Source organism: Sorghum bicolor, chromosome 1 (assembly GCF_000003195.3).
Source record: "Sorghum bicolor cultivar BTx623 chromosome 1, Sorghum_bicolor_NCBIv3, whole genome shotgun sequence".
NCBI lineage: Eukaryota > Viridiplantae > Streptophyta > Magnoliopsida > Poales > Poaceae > Sorghum > Sorghum bicolor.
Window position 1 is genome coordinate 21,547,830 of NC_012870.2, and position 23,363 is coordinate 21,571,192.

At 45.2% G+C, this 23,363-nt stretch overlaps 2 protein-coding genes across 2 annotated transcripts; both read right to left on the reverse strand.

Annotated features, from left to right (window-relative positions):
* On the reverse strand, positions 281-739 carry LOC110431649 (uncharacterized mitochondrial protein AtMg00810-like). Its single transcript, XM_021450893.1, has one exon. It carries the CDS (start codon positions 737-739, stop codon positions 281-283), a length of 459 nt encoding a protein of 152 aa, XP_021306568.1.
* On the reverse strand, positions 13,966-14,611 carry LOC110433737. Its single transcript, XM_021456290.1, has one exon. The coding sequence runs from the start codon at positions 14,520-14,522 to the stop codon at positions 14,286-14,288; it is 237 nt and encodes a 78-aa protein (XP_021311965.1). The 5' UTR covers positions 14,523-14,611; the 3' UTR covers positions 13,966-14,285.

Sequence of the window (23,363 nt, forward strand, 5' to 3'; positions counted from 1 at the left end):
AACAAACACCAAGCTCCCCTCGCAAGCGAGCAAACTGGGCTTGGTCAAGGGGCTTGGTAAAGATGTCTGCGAGCTGATTTTGGGTATCAACATGGTGTAGGTCAATATCTCCTTTCTCATAGTGGTCACGCAGGAAGTGAAAGCGGACATCTATATGCTTGGTTTTTGAGTGGAGAACTGGGTTTTTAGCAACGCTTGTGGCACTGGTGCTATCACAAAGCAAAGGCACTCGCCTAAACTCTAACCCAAAGTCTCTCAGAGTAGCTATCATCCAAAGCAACTAGGAGCAGCAAGCAGCAGCAGCAACATACTCGGCTTCTGTGGTGGATTGGGCAACTGAGGATTGCTTGCGAGAGGACCAAGACACAAGAGAAGTCCCAAGAAACTGGCAAGTCCCCGACGTGGACTTGTGCTCAACACGGCAGCCGGCATAATCCGCATCAGAATAGCCGCAAAGAGAAAGAGAGGAGGAAGCTGAAAACCAAAGACCGAACTCAGGTGTGAAACGGAGGCATCTCAAGATCCGCTTGACGGCTTGACGATGAGATGTGCGCGGCGAAGACTGAAAGCGTGCGCACAAGCAGACCGCGAACTGGATGTCCGGTCTTGTCGCCGTCAGGTATAGCAGTGACCCGATCATGCTTCGGTACTCCTTTTGGTCCACAGCTTCTCCTTCTTCATCTGCATCCAGGGCCGTCGTGGTCGACATGGGCGTCGAGAGAGGCTTGGCCTCGCCCATATCGAATTTCTTGAGTACGTCCTTGGTGTACTTGCCTTGGTGCAAAAACGTCCCTTCTCTAGTTTACTTGATTTGCAAACCAAGAAAGAACGTCAACTCGCCCATCATGCTCATCTCAAATTCCCTGCTCATAGTTTCTGCAAACTTGCCAACAAGTGCATGAGAAGAGCCACTGAAAATGATATCATCCATGTATATCTGAACCAAAAGAGTGTCAGTGCCTTGCTTGAGAAGAAACAAAGTTTTATCAACCGAACCCATTTTAAAACCCTTTGCAAGCAAGAAGGTTTTCAAACGCTCATACCAGACTCTCGGGGCTTGTTTTAGACCATACAAGGCTTTGTGGAGTTTAAAAACATGGTTAGGAAACCTAGGATTTTCAAAGCCAGGGGGTTGTCTCACATAGACCTCTTCCTCTATATACCCATTCAAGAAAGCACTCTTCACATCCATCTGATACAGCTTGAACCCTTTTGAAGATGCAAAGGCTAAAAGGATCCTAATGGCTTCTAGACCGGCAACAGGATCAAAGGTTTCCTCATAGTCTATCCCCTCTTTCTGACAAAAACTCTGAGCTACCAACCTAGCTTTGTTCCTCACTACCACCCCATCTTCACTCTGTTTGTTTTTAGAAACCCACTTGGTACCTATGGGATGGCAATCTGGTGGAAGTGGTAGTAAAACCCAAACCTTGTTTCTCTCAAAGTTTTCTAACTCCTCATGCATAGCATTAACCCAATCGGAATTAGATAGTGCGTGTCCAACATCTCGAGGCTCAAAAGAAGCAACAAAAGTAGAATGAGCGAAGTGTGAGATGTGATATGACCTGGACCGCGTGACTCGCTGGTCAATTTCACCAATCATGGTCTGAGGTGGATGGCGACGCTGAATGTGTCGAGGTGCTTCCCTCGAAGAAGTCGCCTCCCCCTCAACTGCAGCTGGGGCCTCCTCAGGAACAGCCGGTGTAGGTTGAGGAGGCTGCTCGAACGGACCCCAAGTCATGGAAGAAGAAGGGTCAGGGCCATCAGCTGAAGTAGTCGTCGAAGACGCGAGAGCGGCAGCCAGTGGTGTCGGCTCGGGATCAGCCCAATCAGCATCTTCTGCATCATCCTCAACAAAGATGCTCTCACCAATCTCCTGATCACCTGCACATTCAAAGACAGGAGAAGAACATGGCATAGTCTCATCGAATGTGACCTCATAGGTCTCCACGACTCGGTTAGTTTCAAGGTTAAGTACACGATATGCATGAGAATGAGAAGCATAACCAAGAAAAATAACGTCGGAGGACCTAGACTGAAATTTTTCCAAATTACCTTGCTTCAGGATGAAACACTTGCAACCAAACACCCTGAAGTGACTTACCTTGGGTAGTATACCAAATCGCAACTCATAAGAAGTCTTTTTCAAGAAGGCTCGAAGAAAAATGCGATTGGAAACATGACAAGCGGTGTTGATCGCCTCGGTCCAATATCTCCTAGGAGTCCTATGCTCATCGAGCATCGTCCTGGCCATCTCAACAACGGTCCGATTTTTGCGCTCAACAACACCATTTTGCTGGGGAACATAAGGAGAGGAAAACTGGTGCTCGAGACCCAAAGAAGCACAGAAGGTATCAAACTGAGTGTTTTTGAATTCTGTGCCATTGTCACTGCGTATAGCTCTCATGGCATTCTTAGGCAACTCAATCTGTAACCGAAAAATCAAATCTCGAACATGAGAAAAAGCCTCATCCTTACCCTCCATGAAAAACACCCAAGAGTAGCGAGAAAAGTCATCCACAATCACTAGAACATACCACTTCCCTCCCTCTGACCGAACCCGAGCCGGACCAACCGTGTCCATATGAAGTAGCTCACCGGGTCCCTTGGTCATGACCTGAGTCACAGGAGGGTGAGAAGCGGCAACCATCTTCCCATGACGACAAGGGTGACAAACCAAATCCTTCTCAAATTTCAATTTGGGCAATCCTCGGATTAAGTCAAGTGAGCTCAACCTAGCTAGTAAGTCAAAGCTCAAATGACCAAGTCTCCTATGCCACTTCCAAAGATCAGAAGAGGATCCAGCCACAAGACAACGAGAAGAGCCAAGAGAGTGAGAAAAATCAGCTCGAAAAACACGACCAAAAGGGACAATCTGGCAAACAAGATTTCCCTGAGAATCAAGAACTCGAGACAAGCCGGTCTTAAAACGCACCTCAAAACCATCCTGAAGGAGTTGCGAAACCGAAAGCAAATTGAAATGCAAATTCGAAACCAAAGCAACATCCTTCAAGACAAAACTCTCATTGACCCGAATGGTCCCACGAGAAAGCACTTTACCTTTGCTATTATCCCCGAATGTGATGTACTCCTTACATTGCACAGGGTCGAGGCTGGAGAACCATTTTGAACTTCCGGTCATTTGGCGCGAACAACCGGAATCAACAAGCCACGTGTTCTCCAGGCCTCCGATCTGCATCAATAGAAAGACATGGGCTGAGCAAATGGCGCAACACTGGGGTTAGTAAACTGTGAAGGATACCAGTGTTGGGTCATTTGCCCTGGAAAAGTGTTAGGAAAAACACCAAGCATGCCATGTCCCATTTGAGGAAAGCGATCACCACGAAAGGGAAAACGTGGTCCGCTAGAGCTGTGGGACTGAGAAGCAAAGCCACCGCCACGAGGTTCAAAGTCATATTGATCATGACATGAACCACGTCGGGCACGACCACCACGTGGTCTCGCAAGCCGAGGCCTAGCACCTTGAGGCATTGCACCTCTAGGCCTAGCACTGCGCCTCTGAACAGGCGGCACATGTACGCCATGGGGTGGGCGGTACATGTTCCAGTTGTTCAACTCGTACTCTCGCCGCTCATCTCTCTTCCTCCTAAGGCAAAACTCAACAAGGTGACCATCCCTATGGCAATACTCACAGTGATACCTTACCTCTCTCTTGGGTGGTTGTTGGTTCACTCTCTTGTGGGTATGGTTCACTCTTGGTGGCTTTTTGGCTTTAGGAAGGGGATCCTCAGAGATGTTTGGTAGAGTGTCAAGTGGGTTCCTGAGATGGTTAGGTTTTCGAATCCACACTTGTTTCTGAGGTGGGACTTTTGGAGGTTCTTCAAACACTCCATCTTTGACAGTGGGTTTGGAAGGCTCAGGTGGAGTGAATTTGATCAAATTGGGAGTAGTGGATGGTTTCTCACTCGGGCTCAAACCACTAAACTCACCAACCTTGCCATAAAGATTTTCACCCTTCCCACCTATAGCAAAGCCTACACCCGATGTGCAAGTTCCCCACGTGAACTGGCTCATCATCATGCCCAACTGTGGCTCACTGCTAGACACCCAGCTCAAGATGGACCGAAGGTATGTGTTGTCTTCCTCGGATCTCATCTTATCATGCCTGCAAGACTCAAGCTCTAGCACCAAACTCTCACAACGTGCACACTTAGCAATAGTGCTATCTGAACTGGCCTTCTCAAGAATAGAGATCTTGGCATTCTTCTCTGCCAGCTCAGATTGCAAGCCCGAGCAGGACTTGCACGCACCCAACAAGACAGGCCTAGCCTTCAGCTCACCATACTCATCAAGCAAAGTAGCATACTTAGATTGCAATTCAGAGAAGTTAGACATATGAACAGCACACTCATCGCACTCTACTTCATCTGACACAACCACAGCACACTCCTTAGCAACCTCAAGCTCCTTAAGCGCCAACTCTAGCTTGTCCTTAAACTCTTTCCTCTCACGAGCAGCACGCTTAAGCAATTTATCTTGACTAATCAAGGTGATATTCATGTTGTCAAGCTCAGCGACAAGGTCATCGATAGGAGGTACCTCGGAGGTGTCGTCGTCGAAGGAGACCTCATCCTTGCTGGCCTTCACCTCTTCATCAATCGCCATGGTGCAGAAGCCTCCGTGAGTGGAGTCGGCGACGAAGCAAAGACCGGTCAGCTTCTCCTCCATCTTCCTCTCGGACTCATCGTCACTCGAGGGAGAAGAGGAGCGGTCATCGCCAGAGTCGTTGTCGAGGTCGCTGAGGGAAGCAAGGAAGGCACGCTCTTGCGCCTTGGCTTTCTTGCGGTACATCTTCTTGAGAGCCTCCTTGTCGAAGCCCTTCTTTGACTTGTACTTCTTGGAGGTGTAGTCGCGCTTGTCCTTGTGCTTGCCAGAGTCGTACTTGTCGGAGGAGTGCTTGTTCTTCTTGGGGCAGTGGGCGACGAACCAGATCTCCACAGTTGTAGCAGCCCACCTTTTGATCACCACCCCGGCGGCGGTTCAAGCGGTTGTTGTGGAACCGCGAGAACCGGCTGATGATCAACGCTAGCTCGTCATCCCCAAGGGTCTCCAACTGCTCCTCTGAAACAGACACCAAAGAAGACAAGGCAAACGACATCTGTGAAGGGTTAGCTGAAGAACTTGAACTGTTACCTGAGACTAAAGCCATAGTCGGTGCAGAGGGATTCTTGAGCTTGGCTTGAGTCTGGTAGTCGATCTCGGTGGACTTGAGCTTGCTGAACAGCTCGTCCACAGTGATGGTGTCGTAGTTCGAAGACTCAATGATGGCGGACACCTTCACATCCCATACCTTCCGATCTAGGGCATATAGAAGCTTGAGAGCCCTCTCATGATCGTCATAAGGTAGCTGTGCCTTGTTTGCTCGCATCTTGTTAATAATTGTCTGAAAACGAGAAAACATGACATCGATGGACTCGCCATCAAGCTGAGTGAAGTTCTCGTACTCTCTCTTGTACGTCTCATAGAGTCTGGTTTTGACATGGGCTGTACCCTCGTGATAGCTCTGAAGCCTCACCCAGATCTCTTGAGCAGTAGCACAATCAGAGACACACTCGAACTCAGGAAGCGAAAGACTCGAGAAAAGAACAGATCTTGCTCTGCTATTTGCGTTGTGCCGATCTTTTTGATCTTGCGTGGTTCGAGCACGGGGTTCAAGCACAACGAAAGTAGCATCCTCGCAAATTTCCCAAACTAGCCAATCAATCCCCTGGAGATGGGCAGACATGTGTATTTTCCAATAGAGATAATTTGTTCCATCGAAGAACGGTGGTTTACCGGAACCACGCTCCATGTCGCCTTCGTGGATCACGGACCGATTAAGGTGGAATGATCCTTAACCGGCTCTGATACCAATTGAAGGACCGAAAACGGCGACCAGAGGGGGGGTGAATGGGAGCCTCAAATTTTCTCTCGAATATATTGGGCCACTGTCCCGAGTTCACCTCCAAACATGCAACAACTCCAAATCTAGAATACTCACGTCAACTGGTGACGGAAGTACCTAGAGAAATTCCTTAGAGCTATAAAAACTCAATGCAACAGACGACTTGCAAATCGGAGTCCAAACGACCGAGCCAGACGAAAAACAAGAAATCGAGGCTAGAAAAATAAACAGAAAATCCCCTGAAAATATTTATCACTGTGAAATAACGAACAAAGATGGAGAAGCTGCTCTCCACTCTGCCCAGCAGCAACAATCTGTCCAAACCTGAGCCGGTTGATTTACTGTGCCTGACTGCTTGACAATCGAGCAGAGATTTCCCTATTCGTTGGACCTGTTTCTTGCAAACAGCAAACTGAAAAAGAAAACCGGCAGCTCAAACTCAATTCCAGAAACACAAAGGCACTAAACAAGTACAGAACCTGGACTTGCACGGCCAGAAGCAAGCACTGGTTGAAGCAAATTACTAATGAGCTTTAAAGCCTTCTGCCCAAACCGTGATCAAGGAATAGCTTTGAGAGAGAATTAAAAAAATCCAACCACTATTGCTTGATTGCGACATCTCCAAAAGCTTCAAGATCAATTCACGAGAACTACAGAGAAATTGGAAACAAGAAAGGAACTGGACATTTCCTGCAGACTTGAGTCAATTTGCAAAGCAAATACGCAAGCGCTCAGCTGATGGATTTCCAACTACCAGTCAGCACTCGTTGCAATCGGTGCCCAGCACCAGTCCTCCTGAAAGCAAGCCTGAGTACGAACACCAGAGAGAAAAAGAGATCAACGAACAAGGACTGAGCACGGGTCTGCACGTGCTTGATGCCTGGCCGAACTCCCGCTCGGAGCTAGGATACTGAGAGCGCACGACGCAGGCCAACAGCGAGCACTGCTCAACCGAGCACGCACGATGCTAGAGCACCTGCGAAGTGCTGCCTTCAGCCCTTCACCCATCGGACACAGGATAAACTTCACGAACAGGTAAAAAACAGGCGCCCACAAAATCGAATGGATCTCACTCGAATCGAAAGCTCTTGAGCTCAGATTTTGCACAGATGTAACTCAACTCAGCACGAAGCTATTCCCAAAAATTCATCACTTGAAATCAACCCAAACTCTGGGAAAAACATATCGAAGGTAAGCACGAAAAATGGAGGAATAAACTCAAGAACTCAGCACGGTGTCAAATAAAAATCACAGCAATAATTGTAGAATCTCGGAGGACAAAAGGAGGATATGGGCCTCCTTTTCCATCTCAAAAATTCTCAGAAAAATACACCACGAATTTCAGTTCATGGGGACCTCTAGAACACTAACCCTAGGTGGAGGAGGAGGAATGAAGGAGTGGGAGAGAGGTAGGAGAGTTGGGGAACTCTCGCGGCTTATTTATCAGGCATATTGCATATTCCCTAAAAGCCTCTAGATATTTGAGCGAACTAGCTAGCCTCAGGGGCATTCTAGTCCAACTCGACATGACCTAAATCCGACGGCCACCGCGCCTCCTCACCGGTAGCCTCGCTCCGAAGCGATCTCACCGATGCCGCCACGTGTCGTTCGTCCGCATCAGGACCTCCGCCCGGGTTTTGAGGCCCAAACCCGCGAAACCGGCCGCGAGTAGCGTACTCCATACGCTTCCCCGCCACTCGACACGTGTCACCGCCGTCCTCGACTGGCCGGCCCGCTAAGTCCTCCTGAGCCTCGCTTGACTCGCGTCCGCCGTCTTGACTTGGTTAACACGGTCACTCTCATGTACACTTGCACTTGTCGATGTCCCAGATGTCAGCCACTACGGCTGGTCACCCGGCCTCCTGGTCCGTCAGTCCAAGCCTCATATCCGTCCTTCGCCGCTCAGGTCCATCAGCACGGCACGTCTCTACTTGACCTTCACCTCGCCGTCGACCACCGCCTCCGAGCTCCACGGTTGAACACCATAAGCCAAGAGACATGTCGCACACATAGTTTTCGCCATGGTAATGTTAGTCACAAACTCAACCTATTTATGGATCACGTTGACAATCACTCATCACAAAACGAACCACAAGGGTACTTGTCAACCTTGTGTTCGCAGTGGGTTAGTGCGGAACTTGGCAGGCAGCATGCATGTCATCACAGGCCAGGCTTCGATACGATGCCATTGCAAGATCGGTTCTTCTGCTCGCTGTGATGACGTACAAATTAATGGTGACACACGCGAGAGCACTCCGGCCAACGCCACTCACCATGGATAATTGTTACTAATTCTTTTTGGATGATCTTATCCTTGTACTGAAGATGACAAGTTAATTAAATCCAAAATAAAGCGCATATATCTTCACAACACGAGCTAAAGCTTTGAACATGGTCCTTTCTTTTTTTTTTTTACAGCTAGCTGGAGCATGGTCCCCTTCTTTTTTACAGCTGGAGCAAGGAGCATGGTCTTTTGATATCTTAAAAAAAAAGGAGATGAAAAAGAAAAGGATACCATCTACACTAGCTGAGTCATACATGACCAGGATCAACATGGGAGCGGATTGGAAAGTGTCATATTCTGACTACAGTGAATTTCTTACATCCTAAAGAAAGAGAAAAAGGGAAAGCACTAGTGTTAAAAGCAAAGATGCTGCTTGCATAGGATGGATCGGAGTCTTCAACCCGATCGGATGATCCGCAGATCACAATTTACAAAGGACCGGTCGTTGTTTTTGTTTTTGTTTTGTTCTGTTTTCATAAGAGAGAACATGGTAGTTTAAATCATCCGAGTCATCATGATCTAAGAATGAGTCGCCAATCTTGCTTTTTGAGGTTTTACCCTGACCGGATGCTACTTTTTCTTTACTTCTGCCTTGAGATCAGGGCTTCCCCAACACTCTAGCATGGAGTACTGCCTCGAAGCCCACGCCAGAACTAATCCTTGTTTAGCCTCGCTGCGCGTTAATATCTCTTATAGAAGATATATAAGCTTCACCTAACAAAAGTATAACAAGCAACGGTTCAAAGCGTGTTGGGCTACAGTCCGAAGCAGGTTAGTCATAGCTAGGATGGTGGCTTGCTCTGCAAAAAACAGAAAAAGCTAAAGAAGAAAGAGGGACGTCAATATGGTTCCAGGAGTTTGCGTTGAGCACTTGTGAGCCCTAGACTCTTCATGTCTACGTGTACTTCGACATTTTCTTTAGGCTAACAAACTTGTTAGTAGCTTCATTTGACTGTCAAGATTAGCCTTTTTACGATTTGAAGGTGCTGCTGCCTAGCTGCTAAACTGGATGATCAAATAGTCCATACTAATTACACGGATTTTATTTATGTAATTGTGTAGGATTACGTTCTAATACGGAACTATTTTTCCAAGCAATACAAGAAGTCAAGAAGTGTTTTAGAACATAGGGGGGTTGCTTTCTCAAAGATTATTCACATTTGCTGAGCTACTCCAGCACATCTTCTACACTGTGTCTTATGTTGGTTTAGAAGATCTCCCTAATTAAACCATTTTTGCATAAAAATTAAAGAGAGAACTATTGCAGCCGACTACCTAAAACTTCCCCTGTATTTATTCATTTCCATACGCTTTCGCATACACATCCATTCTAAATTCCACTTCAACACCATAGTAATTCAAACTTTTATGATCCTATACTACACGCAATTGTACAACACTTGAAGTCTTCAAATCCAAGAACGACATAAGTCCAAATTTGTAAATAAAAAAAAGGTATTGTTAATAGGTAGAGCATAAATTGGTGAGAGTAGAAGAAATCATCTCATGTCATTTTGAGCTATAATTATCTTTGTAAAAAGTCTACACGTTCTTGAATTATGGGTCCCAAAAATCAAGACACGTTATAGGATTTGTAGGGCATGTTAACGCTCAAGCAAAATGACTTATACTCATCAAAGGTACTAGTGAACAGTGATAAACAATGCGGTACCATTGTAATGTCAAATGTGCTATATTGACCTTTCTTTTTGCACAGCAAATTTTGAATGCTACAAAATCTTTCATTGTGGGACAAATCATTTTTGGGTTAACGATTCACTTCAGTAACAATTAATAATTAGCAATCAAACATACCAATAGCAACAGGTGTGCCGGTCACAGAGCAGCTGCAATCAAGAGATTAAATCCATCCAAGAACTGACCAAAGCAATCAGGTGATTGTTGATCTATGGCAGGCACATAGAACTACTGTCTTGTGCATGGCTAATTACACACAGACGAAATAACTTGTACATATACAAGAACTGACGAACCTACAGCTAGATAGCTAATCATCGAAAATTAGCCCTGGACTCAAATCTCTCAGTGAGGAACCATACACTAAGCCACACTAATATCATGACTACAGTTATTTACACAGAAGAAGCAGAATCCTGGTTCTAGAATCCTAGCTACGAACAAGCCATGGCCGCCGCCGGAGATGACGAGGCACCGCAGTCGTCGAAGTTCTGGGAGTAGCTGTGCAGGTCGTACCCGAACCTCACCGCGCTTCGCCTCGGCCGCGCCGCGCTCCGGCCGAAGCTGGACCTCAGCCTCCTCAACAGCCGCCTCACCGGCGCCGCCGTGCCACTGTCGCGGCTCGTCCTCCTCTGGCCGCCGCCGCTGCCATACAGGGTGAGCAGATACGCCATAGTTGCTCTCGATCTCTTTCTCTATCTCTCGGCCACGCTGTAGCGCTACAGTGCAGTTGTTCTTGCTGTCTTCTGAAGGATGAAGTGTGAAGACCCTGCCCCCAGCGAAACCACCCAGCTGCAGGTTTTATAGGCTCAGGCCGGCCTTGGACTCTTGGAGACACTCTCGCCGGCCGGTCGATCGGGCCAGCCAGCACTAGCGTCGTTGCTCCTACCGAGCCACGATCACGACGTGGCCACGTAGGTGACGATGACATCCACTAGAAATGCCAATTTCAGGTGCCTTTTCCTGCCGTCCTGCGTAGTCATCCTGCGCCCAAAAGGAAGTAACTATCACCAACCGAACAATAAATTAAGATTACTTATGTTTGTGTACTCTCTAACTCTTTTTATCATTTTCAACACAATACTCATATATGCAATATGTCTAGTTATTGTGAACTTACCAATTACTCTTTTTTTTCCATGCACATATAGTTTCTCTCTCTATGCATCACGCTTTAGAGGTCTACAATGTATTTAGTTTAGACTTAGGGTATGTTTATTTGGTTCAGCTTTAAAAGTGCTTATGCTGCTAAAAAATAATAATGTCAATTAAATGGGTGGGATTTGAAGTTGCTTTTCTAAAAACAACTGCTTTTGCGACACCTTGGACTTTGTTTTTGGTTTTTGCCTTTCCGATTTTCCAAATGACTAGAAACAGAAAGACAATGTTTCAAGGGAGATAAAGAGATGGGTCGGTTTTACAGTTGTTTGAACCAAACATCTTACAGTTTTCCATAGCACACGACTCAAAAGCAGCTTTTCCAAGTAAATTGAAGCCATCCATTCCAACGGTTAGCTGACCAAAGCAATCTGCTGATTGTTGATCATGATCTATGGCGTGCAGGCATAGAATTGTTGTCCTTGCCCGTAGCTAATTACACAGGCGTCTATATACAATAACTGGATGAACCAGCTAGATAGGTAATCAACAGAAATTAACACTGATCTTTCAAAGAAAACTGAAATTAACACTGGACTCACTCAATCTCCCAGTGAGAAAGGAATGAGACACACTAATATGTTGGCCATAGTTAATTACACAGAAGAAGGAGAATCCTGGTCCTCCTACACTCCTAGAGTCCTAGCTACGCACAACGGCACAAGCTGTGGCCACCGGGCTAGTCAGACAATGCCGAATCAATGTTCCTAGTTAGTCAGACAAGCTGCTTTGTTCGTTTGAGCTTATCAGCCGAATCAGTCAGCCATTCAGCAGTGTTTTTCTCTCATAACAAATCAGCCAAACGAACAAAGCCGCCATCCTCTCTACATCGCTAACGCACAGTCACAAGATGCCCCCGGCCCCTTGGCCCCTTTGATCGTCCGAGCTATTTCTGGGTGTGCTGCAGCTCTGGCTTCTGAAGATCTTGTGCAAAACAAAACCTCCCATGCTGCGCTTTATAAGGTCCTCCCATGATATGGTGACGATGCAATCCACTAACGGTCCAACCAAAATCCAGCTTCATGTGCATTTTCTGGTAGTAGGCTTGCTTTAGTGATGGATCGGATGGCCAAGGGAACTGGCGACACACGGCGACGCCTAGTCACCTGAGCTGCTTCCTGATGTCTGTCCTGCCAATAGGGTCGGCGGCTTCCTGTCCCTGATGTCCGTCCTGCCGCTATAGGCACGGTGGCCGGCCTGCCATGCACGCATGTGCGGAGAGAGCTAGCTAGATGGCCACCGGCGGTCCGCCGGCACCATGGACATGTTGATGCACACGGTCCGGAGATTTCACGTGCCTGTGCTCCCTTGACCTGGCGTGCCACGTAGGTAAATATGGTAAAAATGAAAGATGTGTGACTTAAAAGTGTTAAAAATGTAAGCGTCATTATAAGAGTGGGATTCTGATAAGTGTCATCCGTTATAATGGTAAATATGTAAAATTCCCCTTGCATTGCATTGACGAAGATGGTGACACAAGCGAGAGCACTCCATGGCCACTCACCATGGATAACTGTAACAAAATATTTTTGGATGATCTTATCCTTGTGCTGAAGATGACAGGTTGATTACACCCAAAGTATACACATATCTCTCTTTGTCAAAAAAAAAAGTATACACATATCTCCACAACACGAGCTAAAGCTCTGAACATGGTCCCCTTCTTTTTTTTAACAGCTGGAGCAAGGAGCATGGTCTTTTGATATCATAAAAAAAAAGAGGTGAAAAAGAAAAGCATACCATCTATACTAGCTGAGTCATACATGACCAGGATCAACATGGGAGCGGATTGGAAAGTGTCATGTTCTGACTACAGCGAATTTCTATTAATTTCTACATCCTAAATAAAGAAAAAAAAAAGGGAAAGCACTAGTGTTAAAAGCAAAAATCTCTAGATGACAGGAAGCTGCTACTTGCATGGGATGGATCGTAGTCTTCAGCAGCCCGATCGGATGATGATCAGCAGATCACAACTACGAAAAGGCTGGCGATTGTTGTTTTTATTTTTTTATTTTTTGTTTTGTTTTTGTAGGAGATATGGGTTGGTGGTAGTGGAGTGGCACTATATATGAGAATGTGGTCGTACAAATCATCCGAGTCATCATGGTCCAAGGATGACTGGATGAATCACCAGCCTTGCTTTTGAGGTTTTGCATGCCCTGACCGGATGTTATTAGTTTAATTCCTTTCCTTCGCCTTGAGATCAGTAGCTTTATTTGGCTGGCAAGATTAGGTTTTTGCAATTTGATGATGTTGCCACTGCCTTCTAAAGTGGTCGAGATCAAATAGTCCAGGCTAATTACACGGATTTCTTGTATAAGAATCGTGTGAGATTACATTCCAACAAGAAACTGATGTTCTCGAGAGGTCTCTCAAAAATTAGGCACAGAGGATCTGAATTGTCTGTTACTCTAACCTCATCTCAAAACACTCATCTTTCCTCCTCTCCGTCAGCACCTGTCACCACCGTGCCCAAGCATCTAGGGGCTAGGGCACAATCTCAGTTTTGATTCAGCTATAGTTCGTCAACAAATCAATAAGGGCACTCACAATGCAAGACTCTATCACAGAATCAAAGACACTTAATTATATATTATTTATGGTATTTTGCTGATGTGGCAGCATATTTATTGAAGAAAGAGGTAGAAAAAATAAGACTCCAAGTCTTATTTAGACTCCAAGTCCATATTGTTCGAGGTAATAAATAACTTTAGACTCTATCATAAAGTCTGCATTGTGAGTGCCCTAGTAGCGCTACTTCACTTATTCTTTTCCCCCATCGAAACCGCAAGATCACTGATTCAGTGTTCGAGTGGTCCTCCCTGCCTCGGCCACTTCAGTAACAGTAATTAGCAATCAAACATACGCATTATATTGCAAGAGGTGTGCCGGTCACCTGGATAAATCTATATATCAGCAATTTAGCATAAAGAGTAGCTTAAATCAACAGATCAAATCCATCCATATTCCAACAGCTGACCAAAGCAATCTATAAATCCCCTTGTGTGTTGATCTATGGCAGGCATAGAACTGCTGTCTTGTGGGTAGCTTATTACACAGACGAAACAACTTGTATATACAACAACTAACGAACCTACAGTAGATAGCTAATCACCGGAAATTAACCCTGGACTCGGTCAATCTCTCAGTGAGGAAGCATTAAGCCACACTAATATCTTGGCTATAGTTATTTACACATAAGAGAAGCAGAATCCTGATTGGCTGGTTCTAGAATCCTAGCTACGCACAAGCCATGGCCGCCGGAGCTGACGAGGCAACGCCGTCGTCGAAGTTCTGGGAGTAGCTGTGCAGGTCGTACCCGAACCTCACCGCGCTTCTTCGCCTTGGCCGCGCCGCGCTCCGGCCGAAGCTGGACCTCAGTCTCCTCAGCAGCCGCCTCACCGGCGCCGCCGTGCCACTACTGCGGCTCATCCTCCTCCGGCCGCCGCTTCCGTACAGGCTAAGCAGAGACGCCATCCTTGCTCTCTCTCTCTCTCTCTCTTTCTCTATCTCACGCTGGAACAGTGCAGTTGTTCTCTTGTGAAGACTGAAGTGTGAAGACCCTGCCCCCAGCTTCAGGTTTTATAGGCTCATCAGGTCGGTCTTGGAGACACTCTCGCCGGCCGGTCGGTCCAGCCGGCACAAGCGTCGTTCCTCCTACCAACGGCCAGGGGCCCCGATCACGGCGCGGCCACGTGGGTGACGATGATATCCACTGGCTACGAGGCGATCGTGGGAAAGCTGCCGGTTTTCAGGTGCCTTTTCCTGCATCGTCATCCTGCGCCCAAAAAAGAGGTAATTACCAGTTTATCACCAACCGCACAAGATGCTTTTTCAACGGTAGCTGAAGCCGGGACTTGCATTCATATGAGAAGTGAAGTGGCAGTGGCTCATCTCTCTCTCGCCTCGCCTGTCAAGCGAAACTGGCAATGCCTTGTCTAGGTCCATCTAAAAACCTAAAATTTTTCAAAATTCTCTCTCGCATCGAATCTTTAGACGCATGCATGAAGTATTAAATATAAAAAAAATAAAAATTAATTACACAGTTTGGTTGAAATTTATGAGACGAATTTTTTGAACCTAATTAGTCTATGATTAGACAATAATTACCACAAACAAACGAAAGTACTACAATGTCGTGAAATTTTTCGCATCAGGAACTAAACACACGGCCCAAGACCAAAGACGAACTACAGAGGGGGTCGGCGGCCTCGTGCACCCCCTTTTTGCGTAGTGCTGTGGTGGTAGGCTTGCTTTGCTGACCGAGCTAGCTAGCTACTAGGTAGAATTAATTCTTTTTAGATGATCGCATCCGATTACCGAAGATGACAAGTTAAGAGCAAAATCAACGCAGGACGATCGTTGGTCTCACCTCAAAAGACGTACTCCACGTAGATCCGTATAAATTGAGGCCGTAAATTCTAGTAGAACGTAGAGCATCTCATCCTTTTTAGATAATGGATAGTTTATACCCGGCTTCATCTATCAAAAGATAGAATCATGCCAATTATTACAAAGTTTGCCCGTAGGCCAGCACACAAACTAAAGAGAGCTCGCAAACCCGAACAACTGGAAGAACACAAAGGAAAAGTGCGCTAACTAAGAAGAGGCAATAAATCTAGTTGACAGCCAACCATTGAAACTAAAGAATTGCAAAGCTGACGTCTCAAGAAATTGCCCAGCTGAAACAAGCTCATTCCGCATAGCTTCACACCGTTGCAATTGTACCCATTGTCGAAGCCAATGGATTCCCCTGAAGAGTATCTTTGCCTGGAGTAGAGTCCAAGTTTTTGCGGGCTTTTAATTTGGACGCCTTCTCAAGGGAGTCCTGACCTGAAGTCCTTGTACATCTTTTGCTGGATCTTATTAGAGGCACTGTCCCACCATTGAGCACATTAGCCTTCCAATGGCCATTACCATCTGTTGTTAATCCACACTGGGAAAGCACAACTATTGGTTTCTTGTTTGCTTGGACAACAGGTGGTACTGACTGTGCACCAATTTCCTTGATCTGAAGGGTCCCAGAGGCCGCACTCATTTCCTTTTCGGCTGCAGCACTGTGCATACCAGAATCAGGTAGCTGTGCCTTCGGCACATTATCATTTGTTGATCCTTCCTTTTTACCATCTTCATCCATTGGGTCCTCTTTTTTTTCCCCCTTTGGATCATCTTCATCTATGGTAGAGTCCATATCAATGATTTGAGGCTCACCATCAGGCGTCTCATCCTCGACACGAAATTGTAGCTCATAGACATAATCCCCAATCACTATATCCACAAAATTAGGGATAATAGTGGGATCTAGCACGGCTACCTTCATCCTTGCCCTGCCATATTTCTTAGTAAATTTTGTGTCTACAGCTCGGAAAACACCTAGAATGGAGCCAATCGCCCAAATGATAGGGAATTCCCGAAACTCCTTTGGTAGACCACGAAACTGAACCCAGACCTTGTCTATTTCATACTTATTATATACATCATTCTCACCACCTTTCTCAAAACGATTTTTTCCTTTCACTGTCTTTGTGTCCATTGGGCCCCAGTTAACCACACAGTCCAATAAATTAGAGGATGGGAAATTAGTGACAAAAGCATCAGTGCCTCTTTCTTCAATTTCCCACTTGTGCTTGCCAGGTAGTAGTTTTTCAAGTTCCACTGTCAATTGATCAGCAGTAAGGGAACTCTCTAAAACACGTACCACGGCTGATTTTTCCTCTAAATTTGTTTTGGGGTTTTCAGCGACAGGAATAAAATAGAAGCCCAAGCCTTCAACCGCGTAACCATAAGGAAAAGCAGTATTATGCATTTTCTTCATATTTGGACAGACTTTAGTGACATGATCTCCAAAACAAATCTCACAACACAAAGGCACAATGCACACTGACATTGTATGTCCTTTAGTATGGCAACGATAGCAGAATGTCTTACCCTTTTTTTGAGTCCCATGTTGTGAAGTTTCAGGCACATCACCTATGATAGTACTCGGTGGAACAGTGCTCTTTGAATGTTCAGGTACTGCTGTCAACGTTTCCTTCGGAGTTGATGCCGCCACTTGCAGGACATTTCCCATGGCAGATGACCCGCCTGCCGTGCCATGAGCCCATGAGTGAACTGTCCTGCCAGCGCCAACTCCTCCTTGCGCCCTGCCTCGTTGGCGTTTGCTTGCTGCCCACCAGCGGAGTGATTGGCAACTCCTCCCGCGGAGCCAACGTCGCTGGATGTTGCTTCACCCACGTTGGTGGTCGCCGACGCCGTGTGTCCGCCCGCCTGGTACTGGAGCCGATGGCCAGGGCCGTCTCTATAATTTTAAGGGCCCTTGTGCAAGCAAAAGAATAAGGGCCCATCAAATATTTTTTGATATGTCAAATATATAAAAAGAATTAATTTGCACTATATGTTTTAGTTTATAAAAGGTAATTATAGTACAACAAATAAATAAGTAGAATAGAATTAGAAATTTAGAACCCTATCACTGAATACTAATAACAAAATTGGTGAAGTCTCGATCAGCTATGCTCTTGCTCTTCCTGCTCTAGTGTCTAGTAGTGACATCGTGTGCAGACGTGTGGTGTTAGCGTGTCATAGAGCCACATCGTTCCATTGGACGATTGGGCAATAGGACGAAAAGATGATAAAGTGGAACATTGATCAGCTCAACTAATCGATCAAGCGAGAATATGAAGCAACACCAACAATAGGTGGATGTGGATGGCGTGTTGATTAATGGATTTCATTTTTAGATTAATTGATGGATTTCTATAGTGTCTGTATAAGCCTCTAAAAAAATTAGACAAATCTATATACTAAATATTATATATTATACATATAGGCCCCTTAGCTCCGTAGGCCCCCGGCCGTCGCATCGGCTGCCCACCCCCTAGAGACGGCCCTGCCGATGGCCATGAGCACTTCGCCCTGTTGCGGTTTGGGGAAAGTGATTCCCATAGTTCTGCCAGTTGCCGTGGCCGCGCCCGCTGCCAAATCCTCCCTGAGAACGCGCACCCCGCCTGAAGTCCTGATTGCCTCCGTTGTATGCGAATCCGCCATGGCTTGCCTGACCACGGCCACGACCGCGCAGTGGATGGCCGCAATTCTCTCCTCAAATGTCGCTTTCAAAGAAAATGCATTTTCTCTCCTTTGTGACGAAGCTAATAATGCCTTTTCTGATGAGGCTTTGGGTTGCTCTGCGAGTGCTCTGAGAGACTTCGTCGAAGCCTCTATCCCGCTATCTCTCTCTTCCGGATATATAGCATCCGAGTGTACGTGTGTCTCCGTAGGGATATTGTATAGGCTGGTACGTACGTTGGAGTCATCCTAATTAAATCCAAAAAGTACGGGACATACTATATCTTAGGTGTTTGAAATGTAGACTATTCAGACGAAGGGCATCAACCATCAGATCGGCATCAAACTGTGCTCCTTGTGCCACCTGAACAGAACATAGATTTCAGACGACTGAAATATAGGGAATGTGAAAAAGTATATATCTCCACAACACGAGCTAAAGCTTTGAACACGGTCCCTTCTTTTTTTTTTTTACAACTGGACCTTTGATATCTTCCCAAAAAAAGAAAGGGGGGGAGGAGGGGCAGGGGAGGAAAGGATACCATCGAGCTGAGTCAGAGGATCAGTATGGGATCGAGTGGATTAGAAAGTGTAATCTACTGTCCACAGCGAATTTCTACATCCTAAAGAAAGAGCAAAAGGGAAAGCACTAGTGTGAAAAGCAAAATATCTCTAGATGACATGAAGCTGCTGTTTGCATGGGATGGATCGTAGTCTTCAGCCCGATCGGATGATCGATCGGCAGATCGCAATTACTCCTACTACAAAGGACCGGTAGTTGTTTTTGTTTTGTTTTGTTTTGGTAATCAAGATGGGTTGGTGGTGGTGGAGTGGCACTATATATGAGAAAGTGGTAGTACAAATCATCCGAGTCATCATGGTCCAAGGATGAGTCACCACGCTTGCTTTTGAGGTTTTGCCCTGACCAAAACCGGATCCTAGTTTTTCTTTCCTTTGCATTGAGATCAGTAGCTTTTTTTGGCTGGGAAGAGTAGCTTTTTCCGATTTTGATGGTGCTGCTGCCTGCTAATAATAAAGCGGTCGTCGTTGATCAAATAGTCCGGGTTAGGATGTCTTTTATGGAATCCTTTTGCATTACACTACAATATTAGGAACTACTTTTCCAAGCAATACACAAGAAGTGATTTGGAACATAGGGGATCACTTTCTCAAAAATTCACATTTTTGCTGAGCAACTCGTCTTTCTACACTATGTCTCAATGTCTCGTGGTGGTTTTGAAGATTCCCCTAATAATAATTATTGGAACCATTTTAGATATATATTGCTGTCGATTACCTAATAAAACTTCTCTGCTATATTTCATTTCCTTCCATTTATATTCCCTTTTGCATACACATCCAGTCTAAAATCCACTACATCAACACCATAGTAATACAAGTTCGTATTGTTCATTAACTTGCTCAAAGGATCAGATCGGAGCTGGTATGGAGTATACGACCGGTCAGGGAGAGGGTGATTTTTCTTTATTTAGGAGAGAAGTTGATGTTCTTAATTATATTAGAAGATCTCTTAAAAATATATAGGAACAGGAGATCTGATGGAGCAGCTCTATCTCTTGTATTGCTATTATTTTTTAGCAATGCACTCATCTCAATTCTCATGCAGCTATAGTTCTCGTCAACAATCAATAGCACTCCTTCAATTAATTTTGTTTCCCAATTATTAAACCGCAACAACATCGCTGTTCGAGTGGCCCTCTCTGGCTCAAACTTCTAACGAAGAAAAAATAACAGATCATTTTTTGGGTTGCCGATTCACTTCGTAACAATGATTAGCAATCAAACATACCCTCCACAAGTTCACAACAGGTATGCAGGCCATCTCGAATTCTCGATCGATATAAGTCAGCGTACAGAGCAGCTAAAATCAACAGATTAAAGCCATCCATTCCAACAGCTGATCAAAGCAATACGCTGATTGTTGACCTATGGCAGGCATAGGTAATTACTGTCTTCTTCATAGATAATTACACAGACGAAGTGACTTCTATATACAATAACCGGGTGAATCAGCTCAATCGATAGCTAATCACCGGAAGTTAACACTGAACTCAATCTCTCAGTGAGAAAGCACTAAGCCACACTAATATCCTGGCCACAGTTAATCAGTTATCAAACAGAAGAAGCAGATCGAATCCTGGTCCCTAGACTCCTAGAGAGTCCCAAGCTAAGCTAGCAGCTACGCACAGGCCATGGCCGCCGGAGCTGACGAGGCAACGCCGTCGTCGAAGTTCTGGGAGTAGCTGTGCAGGTCGTACCCGAACCTCACCGCGCTTCGCCTCGGCCGCGCCGTGCTCCGCCTGAAGCTGGACCTCAGCCTCCTCAACAACCGCCTCACCGGCGCCGACGACTGCTGCCTCCGCCGACCGCCGCTGCCGTACAGGCTGAGCAGAGACGCCATCGTTGCTCTCTCGCTTTCTCTATTTCACGCTGTAGCTCTACAATGCAGTTGTTCTTGTTGCTTTGTCTTGTGAAAGGCTGAAGTGTGAAGAGTGAAGACCCTGCCCCTAGCGAAACCACCCAGCTGCAGGTTTTATAGGATTAATCAGGATCAGGTCAGGTCGGCTGGGCACATTGCTTGTAGACACGCCCGGCGGCCAGCCGGACCTGCCAGCACTAGCGTCGTTCCTGCTACCAACGGTCACGACGTGGGTGACGACGACATCCACACTACGACGAGGCGATCGTGGGAATGCTCCGGGCAAATGCCGATTTCAGGTGCCTTTTTCCTGCGTCGTCATTGTGCGCCCAAAAACAGGTAACTATCACCAACCGCACGACGCCTTGTCGGCTTTTTTTCTCTCGCAATAAATTAATGGATAGTATTTACTGCTATGATTTTTTAAATCAGTGAACGACTCTTCGTCCGTAGCTCGCTGAAGCCGGTTGCATACCTGCATTGATATGGAGTGGCAGTGGCGGTTTGGAGACGCATTCCCGAGCATGCTCTCGCGTTTCAGCTTTGTGTGACGACTGGGGAGAGCAAAAACACCACAGAGTGCAGTGGAGTGCAGGATCGATCACGCTGAGCCAAGGTGTACGGTCGCAGAGCAAAAGCACGGTGGAAGGACCGTTCCGTCGACCGACCGGCATCCTCTCTCTCGCGTCCGTCGGCTGCCAGCTGACTCTGGTCGACACGAACACGAATACACGATGGTGCCTCCGTGAGTGATGAGTCATCGGACCCATCGGCGATCGACACGTCTCAGGACGGCCGCTGGTGGTCGTGTAATACAGGACTAGTGGCGGTTCGGCAAAGGGTGCGCGTGCGGAGACCGATGATGATCCGATCGAGTTATTCTTGGTATATATGTTCTTGTCCAAAAAGAACCGGCCAACCCAGCACGGTCTAGAAACAGAGTGGAGCAGGTGGCTAGCGTAAATCCTGCACGCCTCTGCTCGTCGGAAACATTCCACTGGTGCAAGCTAGGAGTATTCTTCAGCTTGAACCGAGAACATACGCTGATCTATAAACAACCCAGCCGAGACACCATTTCTGTTGTTATTATGGCCTTGTTTGGTTCTTATCTTAAAAACTTTTTGTTCTATCCATTGAATATTTAAACACAAATATTAAATGTAGATAAAATAAAAAAACTAATTACATAGGTTAATTAGATTTTGCGAGACAAATCATTAAATCATAATTAATTCATAATTAGATACTAATTGCTATAATAATACATGTGCTAATGACAGATTAATTAGACTTGATAAATTAGGGCCTTGTTTAGTTTCCAAAATATTTTGTAAAATTTTTTAGATTTTTCATCACATTGAATCTTTCAACACATGCATGGAGCACTAAATATAGATAAAAGAAATAACTAATTACACAGTTTACCTGTAATTTATGAGACGAATCTTTTGAGCCTAATTAGTCTATGATTGGCCAATATTTGTCATATACAAACGAAAGTGCTGCTATTTCTATTTTGCAAAAAATTTTGGAACTAAACAAGGCCTTATATCGCGGTTTCCTGACGGATATGTAATTTGATTTTCTATTAGGCCTTGTTTAGTTCCAAAAAAATTTCCAAAATTTTTTCAGATTCCCCGTCACATCGAATCTTTAGACGCATGCATGAAGTATTAAATATAGACGAAAATAAAAACTAATTACACAGTTTGGTCGGAATTGACGAGACGAATCTTTTAAGCCTAGTTAGTCCATGATTAGACAATTTGTCAAATACAAACGAAAGTGCTACAGTGTCGATTTCCTATAATTTTTTGGAACTAAACAAGGCCTTAGTATCAAAACACCACATGCGATACCTCATTGTGACATTTGATGTGACCACTGGCGGAGCCACCGCCCGGCCACCCCGAGCGGCTGGCCGGGCTCGTCGCGGACGTTTAAAAGGAAAATTTCTTTATATCAAAGTAGAACTCTATAATTTTGTAGCTAAATATTTTGCTTAATAAAAATTGTCCGGGCTCATGAAAGCGTCTAGCTCCGCTAATGGATGTGACACCCAAAAAATTTTCGACTTATGTCCATGTGCAGCTTCAAACCGCCCCTATCTTTACTACAGTGCGTACTTTGAATTAGAGAATTCTTTTGGGAGCCTCCACATCGATCATGTATTTTAGAGCAAGTACAGTGGAAGTGGAAGTGCTTATTGAAACCATATCATTTGAACTTGGTGCTTAAAAAAGATACTCCATCCATCAAACTATAATTCATTTTAGCTTTTCTTGATATTAAACTTCTCTAACTTTAACTATAGTAAGTTACACCAACATCTATAATAATATCAAATATGTTTCACTACATTTGTCATGAAATGTGTATCAAAATTGCATTTATTTGAATTTTATAGATATTAATATATACTCCCTCCGTCCCAAAAAGAGTATCGTTTTTTATTTTTAGACATCTTATTTGACCATTCGTCTTATCAAATTTTCTATATAAATATTATCTATTTTGTTACAAGTTATTTTATCATTAAGTATACTTTAATAATTATTTTTTTTATAATTTATAATTTTTTTGAATAAGACGAATAATTAAACACGATGTCTGAAAGTAAAAAATGTCACTCTTTTTTTATGAAAGTATGTCTTTGAGGACTTAGTCAAAACTAGAGAAATTGAGTCATGCAAAAGGTAAAGAGAACTACGATTTGAAGCAAAGGGGAAGATGAGACTTAGAAACCATCACGTTAAATAAGATGGGAAAAAACATAATCACCCACCACTGTCACTACAGAAAACTTAACCCAA